Below are 23,969 nucleotides of genomic sequence, written 5' to 3' on the forward strand. Positions count from 1 at the left end.
CCTCTTCAAATAATTGTTGCACAAATGAATGTATCTCTTCTTACTTACACTAAGTAGAAATAAATATTTAAGAAAGGAAGTGAAAAACAGGAATTTTAGAATTCCTGAATTTTAGAATTATTTAAATTCAATTTATTTATGTGTTGTAATCCTAGGGCTTACTATCTATTGAGTGTTTATAAAGTCAAATAATATTAACAAAGTAATAAGTTGTATAAAGTTAAAATTTATGGGCATGTACAAAACTCCTCTTCATAATGGGTAAGTTACTTAGATCCAGAATGAAAATGAAAAGCATCACTCTTTAATTATTTAAATGTCATAGATTTAAAAAAACATCATAAGTGAGAGGGAAAGCCTGCAAAGGGAGTTGGTCTTGGTCAATTTAATAGTTTAGATGATGATCTTAAGAGGATGCTGCCTGCTACTCTAAATCCCCAAGAACAAAGCACTGACTTTTGGAGTTCCAGCAAATCAGCAATGGAGGCATGTTAGATTCCAAGATCATTGTTCCCTCGTATAATTCCTGAAAAACAATTCGAGTGCAGCGCCTTTAATATTTTTAAGATCGAGTAAAGGATGTGGAAAAGACCAATGGATATCCATCAAGAACAATTTAAAGAAATAATCAGTTTTTCTTTTTGAGGAAGATTAGCCCTGAGCTAACTACTGCCAACCCTCCTCTTTTTGCTGAGGAAGACTGGCCCTGAGCTAACATCCATGCCCATCTTCCTGTACTTTATATGTGGGAGTCCACTACAGCATGACTTGCCAAGCGGTGCCATGTCCACTCTAGGGATCCCAACCGGGGAACCTCAGGCCACGGAGTAGTGGAATGTGCGAACCTAACCGCTGCACCACTGGACTGCCCCAAGAAATAATCAAATCTTTTAAACTATGGTAGTGGTCAGTTTCAACAGCTGAATGCTATTTCATATTATTGTATTCTTTTTTTAACTTCATCTTCTGAAATCGGGCACATGTTCCTGAGGTTCATTTGCTTCCATTTTTTACCTTAAATTGTTCAAATCCCCGGCATTGGGTTTTCCTTTGGATGAAAGAAGTTATTCTTTGGAATATTTAAAACATTTAAAAAATATAAGAGTTCTTTCATATTCACAGGAACCATCTAGCTAATTTGTAAACACGCTCATTTCTGGGTTCCACTCTTAAAGATCCTGATTCTCTAGGTTTGGGACCGGAGCCCAGGAACCTACGTTTCAGACCATTCTTTGAGAACTACTCGACTCACTGCTATTTTCAAATTTCGTAGCTTACAAAATAGTAATGTTAGAAATCTAGAGAGGGGAGGGCAAACGCCAGTGGCTGGCAAAAGGAACAAGAAAGAGCAGCCTCCGTTAGGCCATGTTGCAAAACTTTTCCTCAGTTTGCAGATCTGCCTCTGGGGAGGAAATCCCTTCATTTTCACGAAGTAATTAACAGTCTTTCAACCAGTTACATCCACGTCTCTCAGGATGACCCCAAAAAGTCATGAACTCATCTCCGCGGCATATGGCAAAGAAGTTCTGTTCGTCCTGCGTGCCCTCACAGGGCCGCGGGGACCAGGTTCGCTTCCCGCCACGCGGGCTCCTCCTCTGCTTGCCTTCGGGGGCCGGTCCTCCCGGAGGCGCTCCGCGCGGCAGATCTTGGCGCCAACCGGGTGGCGGCGCTGTGTGCCCCGCGCGCGGCCGCCTCGGGCCCGAGGGAGGCGGAGGCTCGGCCGGCGGAGGAAGGGGAGGGCGCGAGGCGCGCGCCTTGCTCTCGCGTGCTCTCGCACCGCTCGCGTGACCGGCTGGTGTATGCGCGAGGTGCCGGCTCCCTCGGGGCACGGACGGCCGGGCGCGCGCCGCTGCGAGGGGCGTCCGGGTCCGGGTCGGCGGGCCCGGCCGGCGCGAGCTGCGGGCTGGAGGGCGGGCCGCGGGGGTCCTAGGCGGACAGACGCGCACGCGTTCCCGGAGGAGCCTTCTTCGAGGCTGCTCTTCCTCGGCCAGACGGAGAGCGGCAGTGTCTCCCCGCCCAGCGCACACTCGCCCCGCGTCTCCCCCCGCGGCGGCTGCTCCTCCTCGGCACCGCCAGCCCCAGCGCCGCTCCGGGGCGGGCGGCGGCGGCGGCAGCGGCGGCGGGACCCGCGGAGCCGCTTTGTGTGCAGCCCGACGAGGGGCGGCGGCGCAACCACCTGACAGAGGCCCGGGCGCTCGATGCACCTTCCGCCCGCATGAGGAGGAGGAGGTAAAGGCGGCGGCGGCGGCTGGGCTCCCGCCCTCGGCTGGTGGAGGGAGGGGACGGAAGGGGAGACCGGAGGGGGGGGCGCGGGACCGAGGCCCGGCGGGGCTGCCCGGAGGTGCCGGTAAGGCCTCGGCGGCGCCGGAGGGCGCCGAGTGGCCGGGGGCGAGAGAAGCCGCCGGCGTCCCTCAGCCGAAGTTGAAGGAACAAAATGTGAAGTGCAGAGCCGCGTCAGCCGCTTCCTGGCGTGGGGTTTGGGGTGGAGGGCGGCTCGTTTTCGCTCCCGCGGCGGTGGGGGAGCGGGACAGGGGAGGGGCGGGAGCGCGGCCGGGACTCCGTGGTCCGAAGCTCGCCCCGGCAAGGGCGTTCGTTCCCGGAGTCGCCGCTGCGAGTGCGTCCGGTTGGCTCCCTAGTTTTGCGGCCTAAGCCGAGCCCTCTAGGCCTCGCGTCTCCTTTCCCGGAGGGGACCGGCCGGGCGGGGACTCGACGCTTCTCTCTGACCGAGCGGGGGCCTTGCGGGCCTCGCCGGGCTCCCCAGGCCGCCAAACTTGGGACCTCGGCGCCCGGGGGTGGATTTCATTGTGAGAGGCGGAATGGGAAACTCCTGGCGCCGCTCGGCGCTTTTCGCGGCCACGGCGGCTGGTACCGGAGAGCCCCGTGGCCCCGGGGCTGGCGGGGCCCGCGCGGGTGGGGGCGGCGGGGCGGCCGCCAGCATCCAGGCCTGGGGACGGAGCGGTGGCGGGGCCGCCGTCGAGTCCCCGGCCTCCCGGGGAAAAAAGGGCCCTTTGCGGATTAGAGATTTTTGAAATGAAAAAAGAGGTTACAAAGTCGCCCCTTTCCCGCTGAACTTTTGTTTTCTGACCGATAGAGGCCGGTAGAGGACTGTGAAAGAAAAGTTGTCCCCCAGGATGGACTTCACCGCGCAGCCCAAGCCTGCCACTGCCCTCTGTGGCGTCGTGAGTGCGGACGGGAAGATCGCTTACCCTCCGGGGGTAAAGGAGATCACCGACAAGATCACCACTGACGAAATGATCAAACGACTGAAGGTAAGCGTCTGGCCAGCGTGTTCACACTTCAGCCTTCGCTGGTAGGACGTGCGCTCGGGGGTGGTGGTACAGTACTGCTGGGCCTGGCCTTTAGGGTTTCACCGCCCAGGTGTGTTTAGACACGTTATCGTTTTCTCTTTGATCCCCTCTGAAAGGTCTTGTTCTATCTTGGCCCTCTCTTTTTAAGCATAAGAATTCTAGTGTTTTTAAAGTTTTTTCTGGAAGTATTTGTGAGAATACTGTTCAAAGTAGCTTGCAACCTGAAATGTAGGGATATTTTGCCTAAGAAGGTTCCTATTTTCATCAGTTTCTAAGGAGACGGGTTTAAGTACAAAAGGCATTTTCTAAATTGTCAGTTTCCTAATATGGTATGGTTAAACTTCGACAGAAGATACTGACTTTTCAAAATTCAGGCTTTTGAGGTAAGGTGATGATTTAGGTGCACAGGTCAAAGGGGTTTTAAGAGAGTATTATGACTCTTTAATTATAAGCAGTCAGCTTAGTTAGTTTAAGCATGGTGGTCCTAGGGTCGAAGTTTTAAGTTTCAGCCTTATGTTGGTCAGTTTTTTGCTTTTTGTTGCATGGACAGAGATGATGGCCACAGCCTTACTGAATAAGTGCTGTTGTTGTTAGGAGATGAACTTGATGCAGTGATTCTCAACCAGAGCATCTTTGACCCTCAGGGGCATTTGGCAATGCTGAAGACATTTTGTTTGTCACAATTGGGGCTAGATTGCAGCAGGAACAGACTGGAGGCAGGGAGTCCAGCTAGGAAACTGTTAACAGTAGTGCTATAGGTGAAAGACACTGAAATGTTGAAGTAGGGCTATGATAGTGGGAATAGAGAGACAGGGAATGATCCAAGAGACATTTCAGAGTTAGAATCGATGAGACTTGATGAGAGAGGAGGGAAGAAATGTTGACAGTGTTTCTACCTTGGGCAAGTAGGTGAAATGTATTTTTAGGGAATGATCTTGCCCCTTTGCTCTTAGAGCTTAGTCTACTGCCTAGTAAATGTTTACAGTGTTGTGAGTGCTTAATGAATAGTTAAGGTATTCTTGTAGTTTAGTTTTTAAAATCTAATTAGATTCTGAAATTTTTTGCATCTTTGGAAGGAATAGGACACAATACCTTCATTAAAATAAATCTTTATACTAAAGATTATACATGAAATGAGGTGCTTAATTGATGCTTCTTAAGGTTATACTGAGTGTTTTGAGATGCTGTAACATTATGAAATATAAAGCTGTTAAGTAAAAAATGTATACATCTTATAATTTTTGTTTTCATGTTAAGAATATTGAAACTTTGAATTCTAATGATGGATAATCTAGTTTAAAAAAGTTATGACTGTATATACATTTTCCACTTGAAAATAGATTAAATATTAGAAGTACTGTTAACTATAAATGGACAAATAACCAAGTCTAGAATGAGCATGGAGTTAGAGTATCCATTTGTTGTGGGTTCTTTTGGAAGTTAAAGTTGACATACATGTTAACTAGTTTGAATGTCCTGCTAAAATTTTGCTTTTCTCAAGAACTCTTATGATTTCTCTTCCTACTGCCTTTCTAAGTCTGTTTGGACTTTGTACTTTTTAGGGATCCCTATTTAGTTAAAAGTATTACTGTCTCATTGGAGGTGTAGATTTTTAACGTTATTTAACTGTATTTTTGATAATTATATGTTTATTGGACCCTTAGTTATTGCCAAATTTTATAAATTCGGTGGTTTATTATTATTATAGCAACAATGTTCAAATGCTATATAAATACAAAGAGGGCTTAAAGGGAAATAAAATCTTGGTCAGTGGAATTCAGAGATGTTTGGTCCATTCTCTTCAGTTTTCAAGGAATGGAACAATCATTTTTACAGTGGAACCATAATTTTAGAGTTGAAGGATCTTAAAAAAATTCTGGAACTCCCCTTGTTTTACAGGTGGTAAAACTTAGTCCCAAAGTGGCTAAGTAACGTTTACCAAGATCAGTCATAGGGCAGGTTAGTGGCGGAGCCAGAGCAATAGCTTCGTATTTATTTATATTCTTATAGCTGCTTACTTCTAAGGAATCTAAGTAGAGCTAAGAAGTTATGATTTTATTATGCAGTTGAAAACCGCAAAATGAAAAGAAAACGGACTCAATGAGTGTAAGTTTGGTCTTTTGTAGGGAGATACAGTACAGCATTTTTTTAATATTGAAGAGAAAGTATTATGATGCTTTGAAGCCTCCTTGAAAATAATTCTTGGAGTATGCCATGGTATGCTTTTGTATATTAGAAGTTTTCATTTCTGTTTCTAAGGAACTACTTTAAATATTTTTGTTATATCCAATCACACTGGCTTTCTGTCAGTTCCTTGGACATGCTGTGTTCATTTCTGCCTAGACAGATTCCGTATTATGTAGCCCATACGTACCTTTCCTCTCAGGTCATTTGTCACTCATTTGTTCTTAAGGGAAGTCTTTTAGATTCCCCATTATATACTCTAACTCCTTCATCTCGCTTATTACAGTTGTGATGTTACATTTATGCATATGTTTATTTGGTTTATCTCCCCAACTCTTCTGTAAGTTTCATGGATATAGGTACCATGTCTGTGTTTGTTTACTTTTATGTTCTCCCACTGCCAAGTTTAATGCCTGGCACATAGGTGCTCAACAAATATTTGTTGAATGAACAAATAAATAGTTTTTATTAACATTGTATTAGAGAAATATTTTTATTTTTGAAAATGAAGGATAATTTGAAAATATTTTGAGTTGTAACTAAGTACTTTACCTGAGATTGCATACCAGAGACGATAACATAGATATTTAGAATTTTAGAACTAAAAGATAGCTTAGAGATTATTTGGTTTTGTTTTAATTTTCCAGATGAAGAAACTGAGTCTGCAAGGTTGTGACCAACCCTAGTCACATAAGGCTATAAATCATCATTAACAGTTTTGTTACTTAGATAAGTTACAAGTGTATATTAATTGACAGAAATAGTAAAAGCGATACAGAAGTTAACTGTCTGCTGTCCTTCCAAACAGCTTACTATCAAGATTATAGTAAGCATCAAAATCTATAGGTCACAAATAGCCTTCCACCTAAATAGTTAAGTATTCTGAAACTAATGCAGGGGTCATGTCTGATTTTTAAACATGTTTAAAATGTGTTTTATAACACATTCAAAATAAACCTATAAACAGTGTTGTACAAAGTTCCATTATGTGCTCCTGCCCACAATTTGTTATATACAGTCTGTGCCAGATCATGTATTACTACAGAGCTATGTGCCACACACATTTTGTTCCTTTCTTGCTATTTTGGAGGTCGGAGGCCCTTGATAAGCCTTGGTTTTTAGGAGGAGGGATGGACAGGGTGAAGTTTGTTTCTCATGTTCATTTTTTATTACCTGATCTCAGAACTCAGTGCCTCAGATAGTTCTCTGGCTACAACTCTATACCCAAATCTGCTATGTTCATTCTGTTAGAGAGTCAAATCAAAATACTTCTTACTTTGGTGATAAGAATTAGGTAAGATTAAATAATAGGGTTTTATCGTTCTGAAGATGTCCCTCATATTTCTCCCACCAGGTATTACTTCTGTGTTTTCTTTGTATTTTTCTATGACCTTTCCGTTTGTGTCAGCCATTCTCCCTCTTCCTCACCCTCTCACTTTTGCTTTCTATAGTCTGTGCTGTTTGATAGTTTGATAGGAATTAGGATATAGTGGGCTTGATTTAAGGTAAGACATCCCCCTTTTCTCATCAAACCTAGGTTGGGAGAGGGGAGGAATAGAATAGGGCTAGTTAGGCCATGAATTCTTTCCCTTTTCTTCCCTTAAGGTGGACCCCAGAAATGCTTGGTTTGGTTATAGTTATTTTTACTTCCATAAATGATTTTTATTTATTCCTTATTGTCATATGGTATGCTAATTTTACATATAATTCAGTATGTAGTTTCAACTCTAAATGGATTCATATATTTTATTTTAATATTTGTATTAATGCAGAAGATTATGCTAAGAAATTAAAAAATTAAATGGAGAGGCAAGATTTCTTAAAATCAAGTCGTAAAGTATAGCCAGTATGCATCTGTGAAGTAATAGTGCAGCATAGTTCTTGTTTTAGACTTCCATTTGTGTAGAGGAGCTATTCTGGTTATCTATCAGTTGCTGTGGTTTAAAATAGCAACTTTTAAAAAAAATTTTATTGTGCTAAAAAATCTATAACACAAAATTTTACCATTTTAATCATTTTAAGTACATTCACATTGTTGTACAGCCATCACCACCATCCATCTCCAGAACTTTTTCATGTTCTGCAACTGAAACTTCGTACCCGTTAAACAATAACTCTGTTTCCCCCTTCCCCAGCCCAGGCAACCACCTTTCTACCGCTCTGAATTTGACTACTCTGACAGCCTCATATAAGTGAAATCATACAATATTTGGCCTTTTGTGACTGGTGTATTTCACTTAGCTTAATGTCGTCTTTAAGGTTCATCCATATTGTAGTATTTGTCAGAATTTACTTCCTTTTTGAGGAAGTATGTATATAACATCTTTTGTTTATCCATTCATCCATGGATGGACACTTGGGTTGTTTCCACCTTTTGGCTACTGTGAACAACTTTTTATTATCACAATTCCGTGGATCAGGAATTCAGGCAGGGCTTGACTTGATTATTCTTCTGCTCCATATTGCTTACTACTCTTGCTCAGTAGTATTCAACTGGTGACTAGACTGATCTTAGAAGATCCACACAGGCATCTCTCAAACACTTGGTGCCTTGGTAGGAACAGCTGAAAGACTGGACTCAGCTGGGCCCTTTTTCGTCTATGATGTAGTCTTTGGGCTACTCCACATCGTCTCTCCAGCAGGGTAGTTGGATTCAGGGCTCCAGGACACCATGGGGGAAATTGCTAGTACTTTTAAAGGCTTGGTTTAGAATTGGCAGTGTCACTTCTATCTTACTCTACTGGTTAAAGTAGTCATAGCCCAGCCCACATTCAAAGGGAGAAAAATTGACTGTACTTGTCAATGAAAGAAGTAGGAAAGAATTTGTAGCCATCGTTAGTCTACCACAGGATTATAAATTTAAAAAACATTTATTCTCAAAAACAAGAGTAAATATTTGCAGCCAACTTGCTAGATTTGTAAAATTTCTTTTAAATATTGTAAGGAAAAAATTTGTAGGCATTTTTTTTTATGTGCTAGTTAGGGAAAAATTATCAGGGAGGCTCATGATTTGATCTTTTTTTTTTGAGGAAGACTAGCCCTGAGCTAACATCCGTGCCCATTTTCCTCTACTTTTATGTGGGACACCTACCACAGCATGGCTTGTTAAGCAGTGCCATGTCCACATCCAGGATCCAAACCAGTGAATCCCGGGCCACTGAAGCAGAACGTACGCACTTAATGGCTGTGCCACCAGGTGGCCCTTTTTTTTTTTTGAGGAAGGTTAGCCCTGACCTAACATCTGTGCCCATCTTCCTCTATTTTATATGTGGGATGCCTGCTCTAGCATGGCTTGATAAGTGGTCCATAGGTCCCCATCCGTTATCTGAACCTGCCAACCCCCGGGTACCAAAGCAGAGCGCACAAGCTTAACCGCTGTGCCACTGGGCTGGCTGCTCATGATTTGATCTTAGAACCCGCTTTCTCATATTATTTGAATTTTTACTGGAACGTATTACTGACTGATTATAATGATGATTTTTCCATTCACTACCCCCCTTTTTTTTTTTTTTAACTATCTCGGCTTTTTATTTTGAGACATTTCAGACCTCTAGAAAAGTTGGAAAAAATTGTACCTTCAACACCCATATCCCTTCACTTAGATTCGCTAATTGTTAGCTTTTTGTCACCTTCACTTGCTTTTATGTTTCTCCATACACACACACAGAGACAGACATAACACTTTTGGTTGAGTTACTTGCAGACATCATGGCATTCTACCTCTGAATGCTTCAGCATTCTTTTTGGAACAAAGACATCCTCCTACTTTATCACAGTTATCATTATCACACTCAAGAAATTTAACATTAATACAGAGATATCTATTATACTGTCCAAAATAACATTTTCCCAGTTACCTAAAAATGACTTTTCAAAAAGTTGGTTTTTTCCCCCTCTATCCAAGTTCCAATATAGGATCACATGCATTTATCATGTCTTTTTGGTTTCCTTTGGTCTAGAAAGCCCTCTCACTTTTTTGGGGGGTGAGGGGTTGTCCGTGACATGACTTGTGTGTGGGTGTGATGTGAGTGTGAGTGAGAGGAAGATTGTCGCTGAGCTAACATCTGTTGCCAGTTTTCCTCTTTTTGCTTGAAGAAGATTGTCGCTGAGCTGACGTCTGTGGCAGTCTTCCTTTATTTTATGTGGGATGCTGCCACAGCGTGGCTTAATGAGTGGTGCTAGGTCCACACCTTTGATCGGACCTGCGAACCCCAGGCCACCAAAGTGGAGCACAAGAACTTAACCACTGTGCCACCAGGCCAGCCCTATGATGGCATGACATTTTTGAAACATTTGTTTTGTTTTTTGAGGAATATCAGCTCTGAGCTAACTACTGCCAATCCTGCTCTTTTTGCTGAGGAAGACTGGTCCTGAGCTAACATCCATGCCCACCTTCCTCTACTTTATATGTGGGACGCCTACCACAGCATGGCTTTTGCCAAGCAGTGCTATGTCTGCACCCGGGATCTGAAGTGGCAAACCCTGGGCCGCTGAGAGGCGGAACATGTGAATTTAACCGCTGCGCCACGGGGCCGGCCCCTTTGACACATTTGTGTTGTGGGAGTTCCATAATCTGTTTTTGTCTTATTTCCTCACTCTTAGATTCAGGTTGAACCTTTTTTTGGCAAGTATACTAGACAAGTGGTGCTGTCATATCAGAAGGCATATAATGTCATTTTGTCCTTTTGGTTATAAGTTTGATCACTTGGTTACAGTTGGCTAACTCTCTCCATTGTAAAAGTACTTTTCTCCCTGCAATTAATAAGTAATGTTTAAGGTGACAAATTGTGAGAATAACTTGTTTTCCAACAATTCGTACGTAACTGTTTAGCATCCACTTTGGTGGTTATAAAATATTGACTTTTTTTGATTCTAACATTACTTCATATATTAGCTGGCATTCTTCCTTTAAAGTGCCTGCCTCCATTTAAAAAAAAAAAATTACTCGTGTATTCTTCATTCAGTGAATTATAATTCTTTACTGTCTTTATTCCTTTTGAGAGTCAGATTGTCCCAAATGAGCATGCTGGCTTTGGTGTCCTTTTGAAACATCTAGTGTCTTTTTGACATGTCTCTCTCTGAGTCTTTCACCACTTCTTTATTTTCTGGTACAAGATGTTCACCTTGTGCTTCCTTACCCTAGATTTGGATGAGTTATTTTTTTCCAAAGAGCCTTATTTCCAATTTAGTATAGAGTAGTGTTTACAAACCAAGATCTGGGCATGGGCATTCTGTTCACATCGCTATTAGGGTATAATTTCTTCCTTCTCTTTCAGTGTATAGAGCTAGGAAATATACATAGGTACTTTAAAGATTTTATTTTTTTTCCTTTTTCTCCCCAAAACCCCCAGGTACGTAGTTGTATATTCTTAGTTGTGGGTCCTTCTAGTTGTGGTATCTGGGATGCCGCCTCAGCGTGGCTCGATGAGCAGTGCCATGTCCGCGCCCAGGATTCGAACCGACGAAACACTGGGCCGCCTGCAGCGGAGCGCACGAACTTAACCACTCGGCCACGGGGCCAGCCCCATAGATACTTTAAATTATGAGTTCATTCTGTTACCTTCAGTTGAAATCCAGCACCACATAATTTTTCCTGAACTTTTCCTCCATGTATCATCCTTATCTTACAATGTAAACTCTGTTTTCCCTTAACTTGGATAAATTTATTTGTACTACCCTCCTGTAAGCACAAAAAAATTCAGAACTGCTATCCCAGTATCGTTTGCAAGATTTCTTTGCAGTTTGTTGTGTCCCATTACGGTTATGTAGAATACCATGTTTGTTAGTTACTTGGATTTGAATTCTTTTGTTTGAGTGATTACATTATCAATTTTACACACAATTGGTTTATTTCTTTGTTTGCATTCAGTTTTTTAGTGTGTGTGTTTATATATATTTATATGTGTGTATATATACTTGATTCGTTTTATTTCCACTGGCAAATATAATCCTCGCTTGATTTTTTTTTATTATTGTAAAAACATATAACATAAAATTCACCATCTTAACCATTTTTAAGTGTACAGTACAGTAGTGTTAACTATATGCACATTGTTAATACAACAGGTCTTTAGAACTTTTTCATCTTGCAAAACTGAAACTCGATACCCATTGAACAACAACTCTTTTTCCCCTTTCCCCCTACCCCTGGCAACCACAGTCTACCTTCTGTTTCTAACTACTCTAGATACCTCATGTAATTGGAATCACAGTATTTGTGTTTTTGTGACTGGCTTATTTCACTCAGCATGATGTCCTCAAGGCTTATCCATATTGTAGCATATGACAGGAATTCCGTCTTTTTTTAAGGATGTATGATATTATTCCATTGTGTGTATATATCATATTTGCTTTATCAGTACGTTGATGGGTGTTTAGGTTCCTTCCACCTCTTGGCTATTGTGAATAATGCTGCAGTGAACATGGGTGTGCATAATCTCTTTTGAGAACCTGTTTTCAATTCTTTTGGATATATACCCAGAATATATATTGCTGGATCATATGATAATTCTATTTTTAATTTTTTGAGGAACCTCCCATACTGTTTTCCATAGCGGCTGCACCATTTTACGTTCCCAATAGTGCACAGGGATTCCAATTTCTCTGCATCCTCACCAGTGCTTGTTATTTTCTGTGTTTTTGATACTGGCCATCTAGATGGGTATGAGGTGATATCTCATTGTAGTTTTGATTTGCATTTCCCTGATGATTAGTGATGTTGAGCATCTTTTCATGCTTGTTGGCTGTTTGTGTATCTTCTTTGGAGAAATGTTTATTCAAGTTCTTTGCCCATTTTTTGATCAGGTTATTTGTTTTCTTGTTGAGTTTTAGGAGTGTTTGTATTCAGCTTTAGGGATTACTTTTTTCATTCTTTTATTTAATTTTACATACTTCAAAAATCAGAACTATGTAAAAACTTAGGCTTTTCTGAAGTCTTACTCCTATTCTTATCCCTTCCACTGCATTTCCATATATCCATCCACTACAGATAATCATTTTCATTAGTTCCTGGTTTATCTTTTCTGCATTATATCCCTTCTTACTCAAAAGATCCACTACTGTATGTACTCTCTTGTACTTGCTTTTTTCAATTAATATATCTTGGGGGGCTGGCCCCGTGGCCGAGTGGTTAAGTTCACGTGCTCTGCTTTGGCGGCCCGGGGTTTCGCCGGTTCGAATCCTGGGCTCAGACATGGCACTGCTCATCAGGCCATGTTGAGGTGGCATCCCACATGCCACAACTAGAAGGACCCACAACTAAAAATACTATGCAACTATGTACCGGGGGGCTCTGGGGAGAAAAAGGAAAAGTAAAATCTTAAAATATATATATATATATATATCTGTATCTTGGAACTCGCTCCATATCAGGAAATCTTTTAAAATTCTTTTTCATGGTGTTATAGTACTCTATGTGTAGATGTGCCATAGTTTTATTCAACTAGTGTCTCATTGTTGCATTTAGGGTTGTTTCTAATATTTTGCTATTAAAAATAAATAATGCTAAAGTGAATCCCGTGTTAACATGTTGTTTGTATTTGTGGAGGTGTATCTTTAGGATAAATTCCTAGGAGTGGGATTGTTGGGTCAAAGGGTAAATTTATGAGTAATTTTGTTAGAGGTGGTCAAATTTCACTCCATGGGGCAGTACCATTTTGGACTTCCACCAGCAAGTATAGGAGTGTCCACCCTCTCAATAATGTATGCCTACTTTTGCCAGTACCATGATTTATTTTCCCTGTATCAGAAATCTGTAGATGTCTGAGGAAAGAAACTGGTTGGTGCTCACAATAGGAGAACAGATTTAAGGACATTAACGAATTTTTGTTTCAGTTAGCTTCTGTTTTTTAGCAGTCATTGTTTAAATTAAACATTACTTTGGCTAAGATTATTGGTACATGAAAGTATGTCCAGTTGAATTCCTTGCTCAGAAAGATAAAATGAGTGGAGTTTATACAGTATATAAAAGCCTAACAAGTTCTTATTTGCTGAAGAGAACAAATCAAGCTTCTAGATAACATTTGCAATAGAAAGCTGAACAGAGACATAATGAAGGAATTTGCTGAATTTCTTTCCTTTGCTGTTGGCATTTGGTCTTTTACATTAATGCAGAGCTTCCCAACTGGTGTGCTTCTACACAGTTACAGGTGTGCCTACATACAGAGTCCCTCAGCCTTTGGAGGTTACAAATATTACATCTTTTTTTGTATATTACATGATATTTAAAAAGTTGAGGGGCCGGCTTGGTGGCGCAGCAGTTAGGTTCACACGTTCTGCTTCTGCTTCAGCGGCCCTGGGTTCGCCAGTTCGGATCTCAGGTGTGGACGTGGCACCACTTGGCAAGCCATGCTGTGGCTGGTGTCCCACATATAAAGTAGAGGGAGATGGGCATGGATGTTAGCTCAGGGCCAGTCTTCCTCAGCCAAAAGAGGAGGATTGGCAGCAGATGTTAGCTCAGGGCTAATCTTCCTCAAAAAAAAAAAAAAAAAAAAAAATTTGGGAACTGCCATAATAGGTGTTGTTTTTCTTTTTCCTTCTTTTTTATTGAAGTCTTAATAGTTTATAACACTGTGAAATTTCACTTGTACGTTATTATTTGTCAATCATCATATAAATGTATCCCTTCACCTCTTGGGCCCAACCCCCAGCCCCGTTCCCCTGGTAACCACTAAACTGTTCTCTTTCTCTGTAAGTTTGTTTATCTTCCACAAATGAGTGAAATCATATGGTGTTTGTCTTTCTCTGTCTGGCTTATTTTGCTTAACATAATACCCTCAAGTCCCATCCACGTTGTGTGAATGGGATAATTTCTTCTTTTTTTTTGGCTGAGTAGTATTTCATTGTATATATATACCATTTCTTTATCCAGTCATCGGTTGATGGGCACTTGGGATGCTTCTGTGTCTTGGCTATTGTGAATAATGCTGGAGTGAACATAGGGTGCATAAGTCTCTTTGAATTGTGTATTTCAGGTTCTTTGGATAGATGCCCAGTAGTGGGATAGCTCAGTCATATGGTATTTCTATTTTTAATTTTTTGAGAAATCTCCATACTGTTTCCCATAGTGGCTATACCAGTTTGCATTCCCACCAACAGTGTATGAGGGTTCTGTTTTCTCCACAAACTCTCCAACATAATGTTATTTTTTCTCTTGGTGATTATAGCCATTCTAATGGGCATGAGGTGATATCTCATTGTAGTTTTGATTTGCAGTTCCTTGATGATTAGTGATGTTGAGCATCTTTTCATGTGCTTATTGGCCGTCTGTATATCTTCTTTGGAAAAATGCCTGTTCATATCCTCTGCCCACTTTTTTTTTTTGAGGGTTTTTTAAAAAATTATTTTTTTATTGAGTTCAGAATAGTTTATAACATTGTGAGATTTCAGTTGTACATTACTACTTGTTTGTCACCATATAAGTGCTCCCCCTCACCCCTTGTGCCCACCCCCAGCCCCTTTCCCCTGGTAAACACTGAGATGTTCTCTTTGTGTGTTTGTTTATCTTCCGCATGTAAGTGAAATTATCTGGTATTCTCAGTCTGCTTTATTTCGCTTAGCATAATACTCTCTAGGTCCATCCATGTTGTTGCGAATGGGACAGTTTTCTCCTTTTTTATGGCTGAGCAGTATTCCATTGTGTGTGTGTGTATATATATATATATAGCACATCATCTTTATCCAATCATATGTCCATGGGCACTTGGGTTGCTTCCATGTCTTGGCTATTGTGAATAATACTGCCATGAATATAGGGGTGCCTAAGTCCCTTTGAATTGTTAATTTGAAGATCTTTGGATAGATACCCAGTAGTAGGATAGCTGGGTCATATGGTATTTCTATTTTTAGTTTTTTGAGAAATCTCCATAATGTTTTCCATAGAGGCTGCACCCGTTTGCATTCCCACCAGAGTGTATGAGGGTTCCCTTTTCTCCACAACCTCTCCAACATTTGTTATTTTTTGTCTTAGCTATTAGCTGTAATGTGATATCTTAGTGTAGTTTTGATTTGCATTTCTCTGATGATTAGTGATGCTGAACATCTTTTCATATGCATATTGGCCATTTGTATATTTTTGGAGAAATGTCTGTTCGTACCCTCTGCCCAGTTTTTGATCGGGTTGTTTGTTCTTGTGTTGTTCAGGTATATGAGTTCTTTATACATTGTGGAGATTAAGTCCTTGTTGGATATATGATTTGCAAATATTTTCTCCCAATTGGTGGGTTGTCTTTTTGTTTTGTTCCTGGTTTCCTTTGCCTTGCAGAAGCTCTTTAGTCTGATGAAGTCCCACTTGTTTATTTTTTGTTTTATTTCCCTGTCCGAGTAGACATGGTATTTGAAAAGATCCTTTTAACACTGACGTCAAAGAGTGTACTGCCTATATTTCTTCTAGAAGTTTCATAGTTTCAGGTTTCACCTTCAAGTCTTTGGTCCACTTTGAGTCTGTTTTTGTGTATGGAGGAAGATAATGATTTGGTTTCCTTCTTTTGCATGTGCTTGTCCGGGTTTTCCCAGCACTATTTATTGACAGGGCTTTCCTGTCTCCATTGTATATTTTTTGCGCCTTTCTGGAAAATTAGCTGTCTCTAGATGTGTGGTTTTATTTCTGGGCTTTCAATTCTGTTCCATTAATATGTGTCTCTGGCAGCCAGTCCAGTGGCGCAGTGGTTAAGTGCGCGAGTGCCGCTTCAGCGAGTGGCCTTTCTCTCCAAAGCCCCCTGGTACATAGTTGTGTATTCCTAGTTGTGGGTCCTTCTAGTTGTGGCAGGTGGGATGCCGCCTCAGTATGACTTGATGAGCGGTGCTATGTCTGCACCCAGGATGCGAACCAGCAAAACCCTGGGCCGCCGAAGCGGAGTGTGCGAACTTAACCACTTGGCCATGGGGCCAGCCCACATGGCTGTTTTGATTACTGTAGCTTTGTAGTACATTTTGAAGTCAGGGGTTGTGATGCCTTCAGCTTTGTTCTTGTTTCTTGGGATTGTTTTGCCTATTTGGGGTCTTTTGTTGCCGCATGTGAATTTTAGGATTCTTTGTTACATTTCCGTGAAGAATGTCATTGGGATTGCATTGAGTCTGTAGACTGCTTTAGGTAGTATGGACATTTTAACTATATTTATTCCTCCAATCCATGTGCATGGAATCTCTTTTTTTATGTCATTATCGATTTCTTTCAGTAATGTCTTATAGTTTTCATTGTATAGGTCTTTCATCTCCTTGGTTAAATTTATTCCTTGATATTTTATTCTTTTTGTTGCGATTATAAGTCAGATTGTATTCATGAGTTCTCTTTCTGTTAGTTCAATATTGGAGTATAGAAATGCCACTGATTTTGTAAGTTGACTTTGTATCCTGCAACTTTGGTGTAGTTGTTGATTACTTCTTATAGTTTCTGATGGATTCTTTAGGGTCTTCTATATATAAAATCATGTCGTCTGCAAACAGTGAGAATTTCACTTCTTTATTACCTTTTCGGATTCCTTTTATTTCTTTTTCTTGCCTAATTGCTCTGGCCACAACCTCCAGTACTATGTTAAATAAGAATGGTGAGAGTGGCACCCTTGTCTTGTTACTGTTCTGAGAGGGATGGCTTTCAGTTTTTCCCCATTGAGTATGATGTTGGCTGTGGGTTTGTCATATATGGCCTTTATTATGTTGAGGCACTTTCCTTCTGTACCCCTTTCATTGAGAGTTTTTATCCCGAATTGATGTTCGATCTTGTGAAATGCTGTCTCTGTATCTATTGAGGTTACGATGTGGGTTTTGTTCCTCATTTTGTTAACATGGTGTATCACATTGAATGATGTTGAACCATCCCTGTGTCCCTGGTATGAATCTATTTGATCATGGTGTATGATCTTTTTAATGTACTGCTGTATTCAGTTTGCCAGTATTTTGTTGAGGAGTTTTGCATCTGTGTTCATCAGTGATATTGACCTGTAATTTTCCTTCTTTGTGTTGTCCTTGTCTGGCTTTGAGATCATGTTGGTGTTGGCCTCGTAGAATGTGTTAGGAAGTGTTCCGTCTTCCTCAATTTTTTGTAATAGTTTGAGAAGGATAGGTATCAGATCTTCTTTGAATGTTTGGTAGAATTCTCCACAGTAGCTGTCTGGTTGTGGACTTTTATTTTTTGGGAGGTTTTTAATTACTGTTTCAATCTCTTTACTTGTGATTGGTCTATTCAGATTCTCTGTTTCTTCTTGATTGAGTTTTGGGAATCAAAAAGATTGATTTTTACATGTAAGAGTGTAAGAATTTATCCATTTCTTCTAGATTGTCCAGTTTGTTGGCACATAGTTTTTCATAGTAGTCTCTCTTTTTTAAAAAACGTTTTGAGGAAGATTCAGTCTGAACTAACATCCGCTGCCAATCTTCTTCTTTTTGTATGTGAGCCACCAGCACAGCATGGCCACTAACAAATGTTAAAGGTCCACACCCAGGAATTGAACCTGAGCCTGTGGAGCAGAGTGCACCAAACTTAACCAGTAGGCCACTGGGATTGGCTCATGTGTTGTGTTTCATGTTATAAAATTATCATTAAGATCAAACATTTAAAACTTCTTTTCAAACAAAGTAGGGGCACTGTGGTTGGTGCTGATGAGGCCAACCCTTAAATAGCATTAGTCCATTAGGGAAAACTGCGTTTATACTAGAATAACACTGGAATGGATTTCCATTTTTATGAAGAATATTTGAGATTATCATATAACTTATTGTAAGTTAAACACCAGTTATGTGCTAGGATTGCATCTGTTTCTTTGGATAAAGAAATACTAAGAATTTTGATGTCAAGAAAAGTTTCATGGAGATGGTGACAGTTGGATGGGATTTGAAGGCTCAGACTTTGGTAGGCAAATGGATGGTAAAACATTCCAGACAGATGAAGAGCAGGGACAAAGATTGAGAGGCAGAAGCATGCTTGATGTGTTTGAAGAAAATGAGTAGAACAGTTTTGCTGTAGCTAAAGCATCTTAAAAGAGTAGTTGGGAGAGGAAAAGAGGAAGGTTCCTATGAAATTGTTAAAGTCCTTAAATGCCACAGAAAGGAATTTGAATTACAAAAAAATAACCTCTCAGGCATTTGAGCTAAAGAGTGACATGTCTAAGTCGTGGTTTTGCATGATTAACAAAGCTAAGTGACCAAGCAGTCTCTTAAGCTCGTGAATACCACCCTTTCTTTGTGGCCAATTTCTGGTCTTTTGATCCTCATGTCCAAACCAGATGGCATCTTTGCTTGAACATTAATCCATTTCTGGTTGATACTGTCTGAATAAATGTGTTTGTTGCTGAGCATTTAGTCATATGACACTATGTGTGAAGGCTGTGGATAAGTAAAATTTAAAGAGTGGTAGTAGAATTTTTTTTTTTTTGCTTGAGGAAGATTAGCCCTGAGCTAACATCTGTACCAGTCTTCCTCTGCTTTATACGTGGGTCACTACCGCAGCACGGCTGACGACTGGTGTAGGTCTGTGCCTGGGATCCAAACCTGAGAACCCAGGGTGCCAAAGTGGAACACACCTAATTCAACCACTATGCCATGAGGCTGGCCCCAGAATTTTATGTACTAGATTATTATAATATGAATTGAATTTTATCACATATGTTCAGTGTGTGCTTTTCCATACTTTCCTAGAATTTCTATGGTAGGAATTCTAAGTAAAAATTAATAGTAAATTGATGCCCAATTATTTTGTTAAGTTTAATACTTGAAAATTCAGTGGAGATAAATATTTGTCCTATAATTTCAAATATTTGTTGAATTAAATATCCTTCATCTAGCCACTATTAAATAAGTAGAAATGAATTCCTTATCTGCAAAAAGACAATCATTGAATAAAAGTGTTTAACTTAAGATTCATGTTGATTGAATCAGTGTATATAAGGACACTACTTTGTTTCCGGCAGATGTTTAGAAAATGGCTTTCTTCTTGAAGCATATACCTAAATAGCTTTGAAGAAAGTGGTCAAAATCATCGAGGAGTAATAATATGAAATTGGTTTTAGATTTCTTGCAAGTAATGTTACGTATTTTTGTCCACTATATTCAGCTTTCATCCTTTTCATCCATTTCATATCTTATCAGATTTTTGGATTATAGCACATTGCTGCTGTGTTTGTTCTTTATATTTTTTCTGTGCTTTTTTGTTTATTGTTCAGTTGTTATGCTTTTTTTTTAAATAGATGCAATTTTTTAGAGCAGTTTTAAGTTCACTGCAAAATTAAGTGAAAAGTACAGAATTCCCAACAACTTCCTGCCTCCCCTTCTCTCCCCACCTACCCCCATCACATCCAGCACCAGAGTAGTACTTTTGTTAAAATTGGTGGATCAACATTAATATGTCATCATCACCCGAAGTCCATATTCCTGTTTTTTTAAGTAAAATTTTTTTTCTTAAATATTGGCACATGAACGAACATCTGTGGCCAATCTTCTTTTCTTCTTCTTCTTCTACTTCTCCTTCTCTCCAAAGCCCCCCAGTAGATAGCTGTATATTCTAGTTGCAGGTCCTTCTGGTGGTGTTATGTGGGACGCTGCCTCAGCATGACCTGTTGAGTGTGCTAGGTCCACACCCAGGATTCGAACTGGCAAAACCCTGGGCCACCCAAGTGGAGCACGCAAACTTCACCACTTGGCCACAGGGCCGTCCCTTAAATAAAATTTTAATTATACTGAAGAGGTGTGTTTTGATTTTCATTAAACAATATGGCATGAGTATATCTATGTTATTAAGTAATCCTTTAAAACATGTTTTTTAAAAAATTTATTTTTTAGATTCACAACAAATTTGAGGGGAGGGTTTAGAGATTTACCATATACCCCCTTCCTCTGCACATGCATGGCCTCCCCTATTATCAGTATCACTCACCAGAATGGTAGATTTATTACCAACAGTGAACCTACATTGATACATCCCTAATCACCCAAAGTCCATAGTTTACCTTAGGGTTTACTCTTGATGTTGTATCTTCATGGGTTTGGACATGAATATATCCATCATTATAAAAACATATAGAGTATGTTCACTGCCTTAAAAATCCTCTGTGCTCTGCTTATTCATTCCTCCCCTCTTTCTGTATATTTTTTATCTTGGGAAATCTGAAATGTTTTTTATTATTTATATACAGCTTATGTTTTTCACTGAAGTTAGATTTATCGTCCTCTTAATATTCCTAATTTTGATGTTTCTTGTTTGGCCACGGTGGAGCTCTAAGTGTCAAATTTACTCATTTTAAGTAGATGCAAAATATTTTAGATCTTGAAGATAATACATTAGTGGTTCTCAGATTTTTGGAGTTCTTAAATATTGCCTGATGGTGTTGTTAAGAATCAGATACCTGGTAATCTCCCACCATCCCCACCCCTCAAGCCGATTTAGTATAGTTTAGGGGTGGGGTCAATTTTCTGCATTTTTTTCTTTTTCTGCATTTTGAATAAGCCCCTCAAGTCATCTTGATACAGAGAATATGCACTGAGAATCCCAGAAATATATTTTACTTTCTTTATGCTATATTTCACATTAACTGTTCTCAAAAATTTTGTCAAAGATTTTTAAAATGAGTTATAGGATATTTTACGTTAAGTTTAAATTCCACCCAGAAACAGACTTTATTCCCTAATTATTTTAAACTTAGCTCTATCCTGAAAACATTTGAATTTATTTGGAAGGCGTGCAACTGTGTATACCATGGTCTCTTTTATCTTATCTGGTGTCAGTCTGTTATCTAGAAGGCTATTAATCTGCATTTCTGTTACACAGTTTTACTAGTAGTTATAAAATGTAATTCAACGAAAATAGTCTCAAACGGTAATAGCTTACAAGCTCATTTGATGGGGTTATTTACTTATGAAAGCAGACATTCTGGGTTTCCAAATGAAATTTGATCCCATCCTGGTCTGCTTAATTTGAGCTGACTGCAACAAATACAGCATGTTGGAATTTCAAAAAAATTCAAGATGAATTGGTAGTTCGTGTACATTTTACTAATGAGAGTTTTACTTTTTCCAAAATACAAAGGTCGGTAAACATTGATCTATTTTGCATTTTCAGCAGTGTGTGGCCTTCCAAAACTAATCATTCTTATTTATATATATGATGTGATTCCTGTGGAATTTCTGAATCATCAAAGATGAAAAGTTGATGTGACTTTATTACTTATCATCTCCTTTTAGCTGTTTGCAAACTGGCAGTCCTTGATATGAAAGTAATTAAATAGAACATTTCAAATAGTAAATTTCCCTATTGCCTAGTAAGAGAGATTACTTTCTTCTCTGGCTGCCCTAAAAATTTTCCCCTCTTTTTGACTATGATGTATCTTTTGTGGTTTTCTTTCTGTTTATCTTCTTTGGGAATCTCTTGAGTTTCTTGGATCTATATTTTATCTTTCATTATTATTGAAAAATATTCAACCATTATCTCCTCAAATATTTCTTCCCCATTTTTTCTCTTTTCCTACTATGCCTCTAGTCTGTTTGATAACGTTCAACAGTTTCACATAGTTTCCATTTCTGTGCTGAAATTTCCATTGTTAATGCATGTTGTCTGCCTTTTCCACTATACATATTATGGATTTTTTTTTTAAAGATTGGCACCTGAGCTAACATCTGTCGCCAGTCTTCCTTTTTTTTCCTCCTGCGTCTCCCCAAAGCCCTCCAGTACATAGTTGTATATTCTAGTTGTGAGTGCCTCTGGTTGTGCTATGTGGGATGCCACCTCAGCATAGCTCGATGAGTGGTGCCTTGTCTGCCCCCAGGATCCCAGCCAGCGAAACCCTGGGCCGCTGGAGTGGAGCGTGCAAACTTTTTTTTGAGGAAGATTAGCCCTGAGCTAACTACTGCCAATCCTCTTTTTGCTGAGGAAGACTGGCCCTGAGCTAACATCCATGCCCATCTTCCTCTACTTTATATGTGGGACGCCTACCACAGCATGGCTTTTTGTCAAGCAGTGCCATGCCCACACCTGGGATCCGAACCGGCAAAACCCAGGCCGCTGAGAAGCAGAACGTGTGCATTTAACTGCTGCACCACCAAGCCGGCCCCTGGAGTGTGCAAACTTAACCACTTGGCTGCAGGCTGACCCCATAGTTATAGTTATTTTAAAGTACCTGACTGATAGTGTTAGCATTTGGGCCATCTCTGGGTCTGCTTCTGTTGCCTGTTTATCTCTTGATAATGGGTCTTTCCACCACTCCTCATGTTTTTGATTGAGTGCTGGACAGTATGTATAAAAAAAAAAGTAGAGGGGCCAGCCCCGTGGCCGAGTGGTTAAGTCCGTTTGCTCTGCTGCAGCGGCCCAGGGTTTCACTGGTTCAGATCCTGGGCGCGGACATGGCACCGTTTGTCAGGCCATGTTGAGGCGGCGTCCCATATGCCACAACTAGAAGGACCTGCAACTAAGATAGACAACTGTGTACCAGGGAAAATTTGGGGAGATAAAGCAGGGGGAAAAAAAAAAGGTAGAGACTGAGGTAAATTAATGCACAGAAGTAAACACCTGTCTTCTCTTGTGAGGTTGTTAGTGTGAGTTCAATCAGTTCCTAGCTGATTAAGTTGAGTTTGCCATATTTTGCTTTATTCTGTGTGTAGGTGCATGTGCATGTGTTCATGCATGCATACATACATCTATCCATCCATCCATCCTTTTTAAAAACGTATTGTAAATTAAGTTTCAGTCATCAGTATACTTTGCCCCTAAACACTTGAGCATGAATATCATTGATTAGAGTTCACTGTTAGTGTACAGTTTTTTTGGGTGGGAGGGTAAAATTTATTATATACAGTGAAATGCGTATATCTTAATTGTATTATTTGATGAGTTTTAACACATGCTTACTTATATGTAACCCAGACTCTTATCATGATATAGAACATTGCTTTCATCCCAGAAGGTTCCCTTATGCACCCTTGTAGTTAATTTCTGCCTTTATACCACCCCTGCAGAGGTAACCACACTTAAAGGTTTTTAAACCTAGATTAGTTTTGCTTCTTCTAAAATTTCATATAAATAGAACCATGCAGTGTGTATGTACTCTTGTGCAAGTTCTCTGTCACACAACATAATATTTTTGAGATTCGTCTATGTTGTTGCATGTATCATTAGTTTGTACCTTTTCATGGCTAAGTGTTATTCCATTGCATGAATATACCAATTTGTTTTACTGTTCTTGTATTGATGGAAACTTGTACTGTTTTTTTTTTTTTTTTAAGATTTTTTTTTTTTTTTTTTTTCCCCAAAGCCCCCCGGTACATAGTTGTGTATTCTTCGTTGTGGGTTCTTCTAGTTGTGGCATGTGGGACGCTGCCTCAGCGTGGTCTGATGAGCAGTGCCATGTCCGCGCCCAGGATTCGAACCAACGAAACACTGGGCCGCCTGCAGCGGAGCGCGCGAACTTAACCACTCGGCCACGGGGCCAGCCCCTGGAAACTTGTACTCTTTACACTTTAGGCTGTTGTGAATAAAGGTCTAAACATTCCTGTACAAGT

General features: G+C 40.2%; 1 protein-coding gene across 3 annotated transcripts in view; it reads left to right on the forward strand.

Moving 5' to 3' along the window:
- Window positions 1–2,092: 2,092 nt before the first annotated feature.
- LOC124232942 (sister chromatid cohesion protein PDS5 homolog A) overlaps window positions 2,093–23,969 on the forward strand; it is a 163,440-nt gene continuing 141,563 nt past the window's right edge. For 2 of the 3 annotated variants that reach the window (XM_046649887.1, XM_046649889.1), the window contains exons 1-2: window positions 2,093–2,229; window positions 3,092–3,269. In XM_046649887.1, the coding sequence (XP_046505843.1) occupies window positions 3,132–3,269 (138 nt within the window). In that variant the 5' untranslated portion in view covers window positions 2,093–2,229; window positions 3,092–3,131. Of the gene's footprint in view, window positions 2,230–2,320; window positions 2,437–3,091; window positions 3,270–23,969 lie in introns of those variants that run through there. The other variant, XM_046649888.1, reaches the window with a different exon arrangement.

Source organism: Equus quagga, unplaced genomic scaffold (assembly GCF_021613505.1).
Source record: "Equus quagga isolate Etosha38 unplaced genomic scaffold, UCLA_HA_Equagga_1.0 146_RagTag, whole genome shotgun sequence".
Taxonomy (NCBI): domain Eukaryota; kingdom Metazoa; phylum Chordata; class Mammalia; order Perissodactyla; family Equidae; genus Equus; species Equus quagga.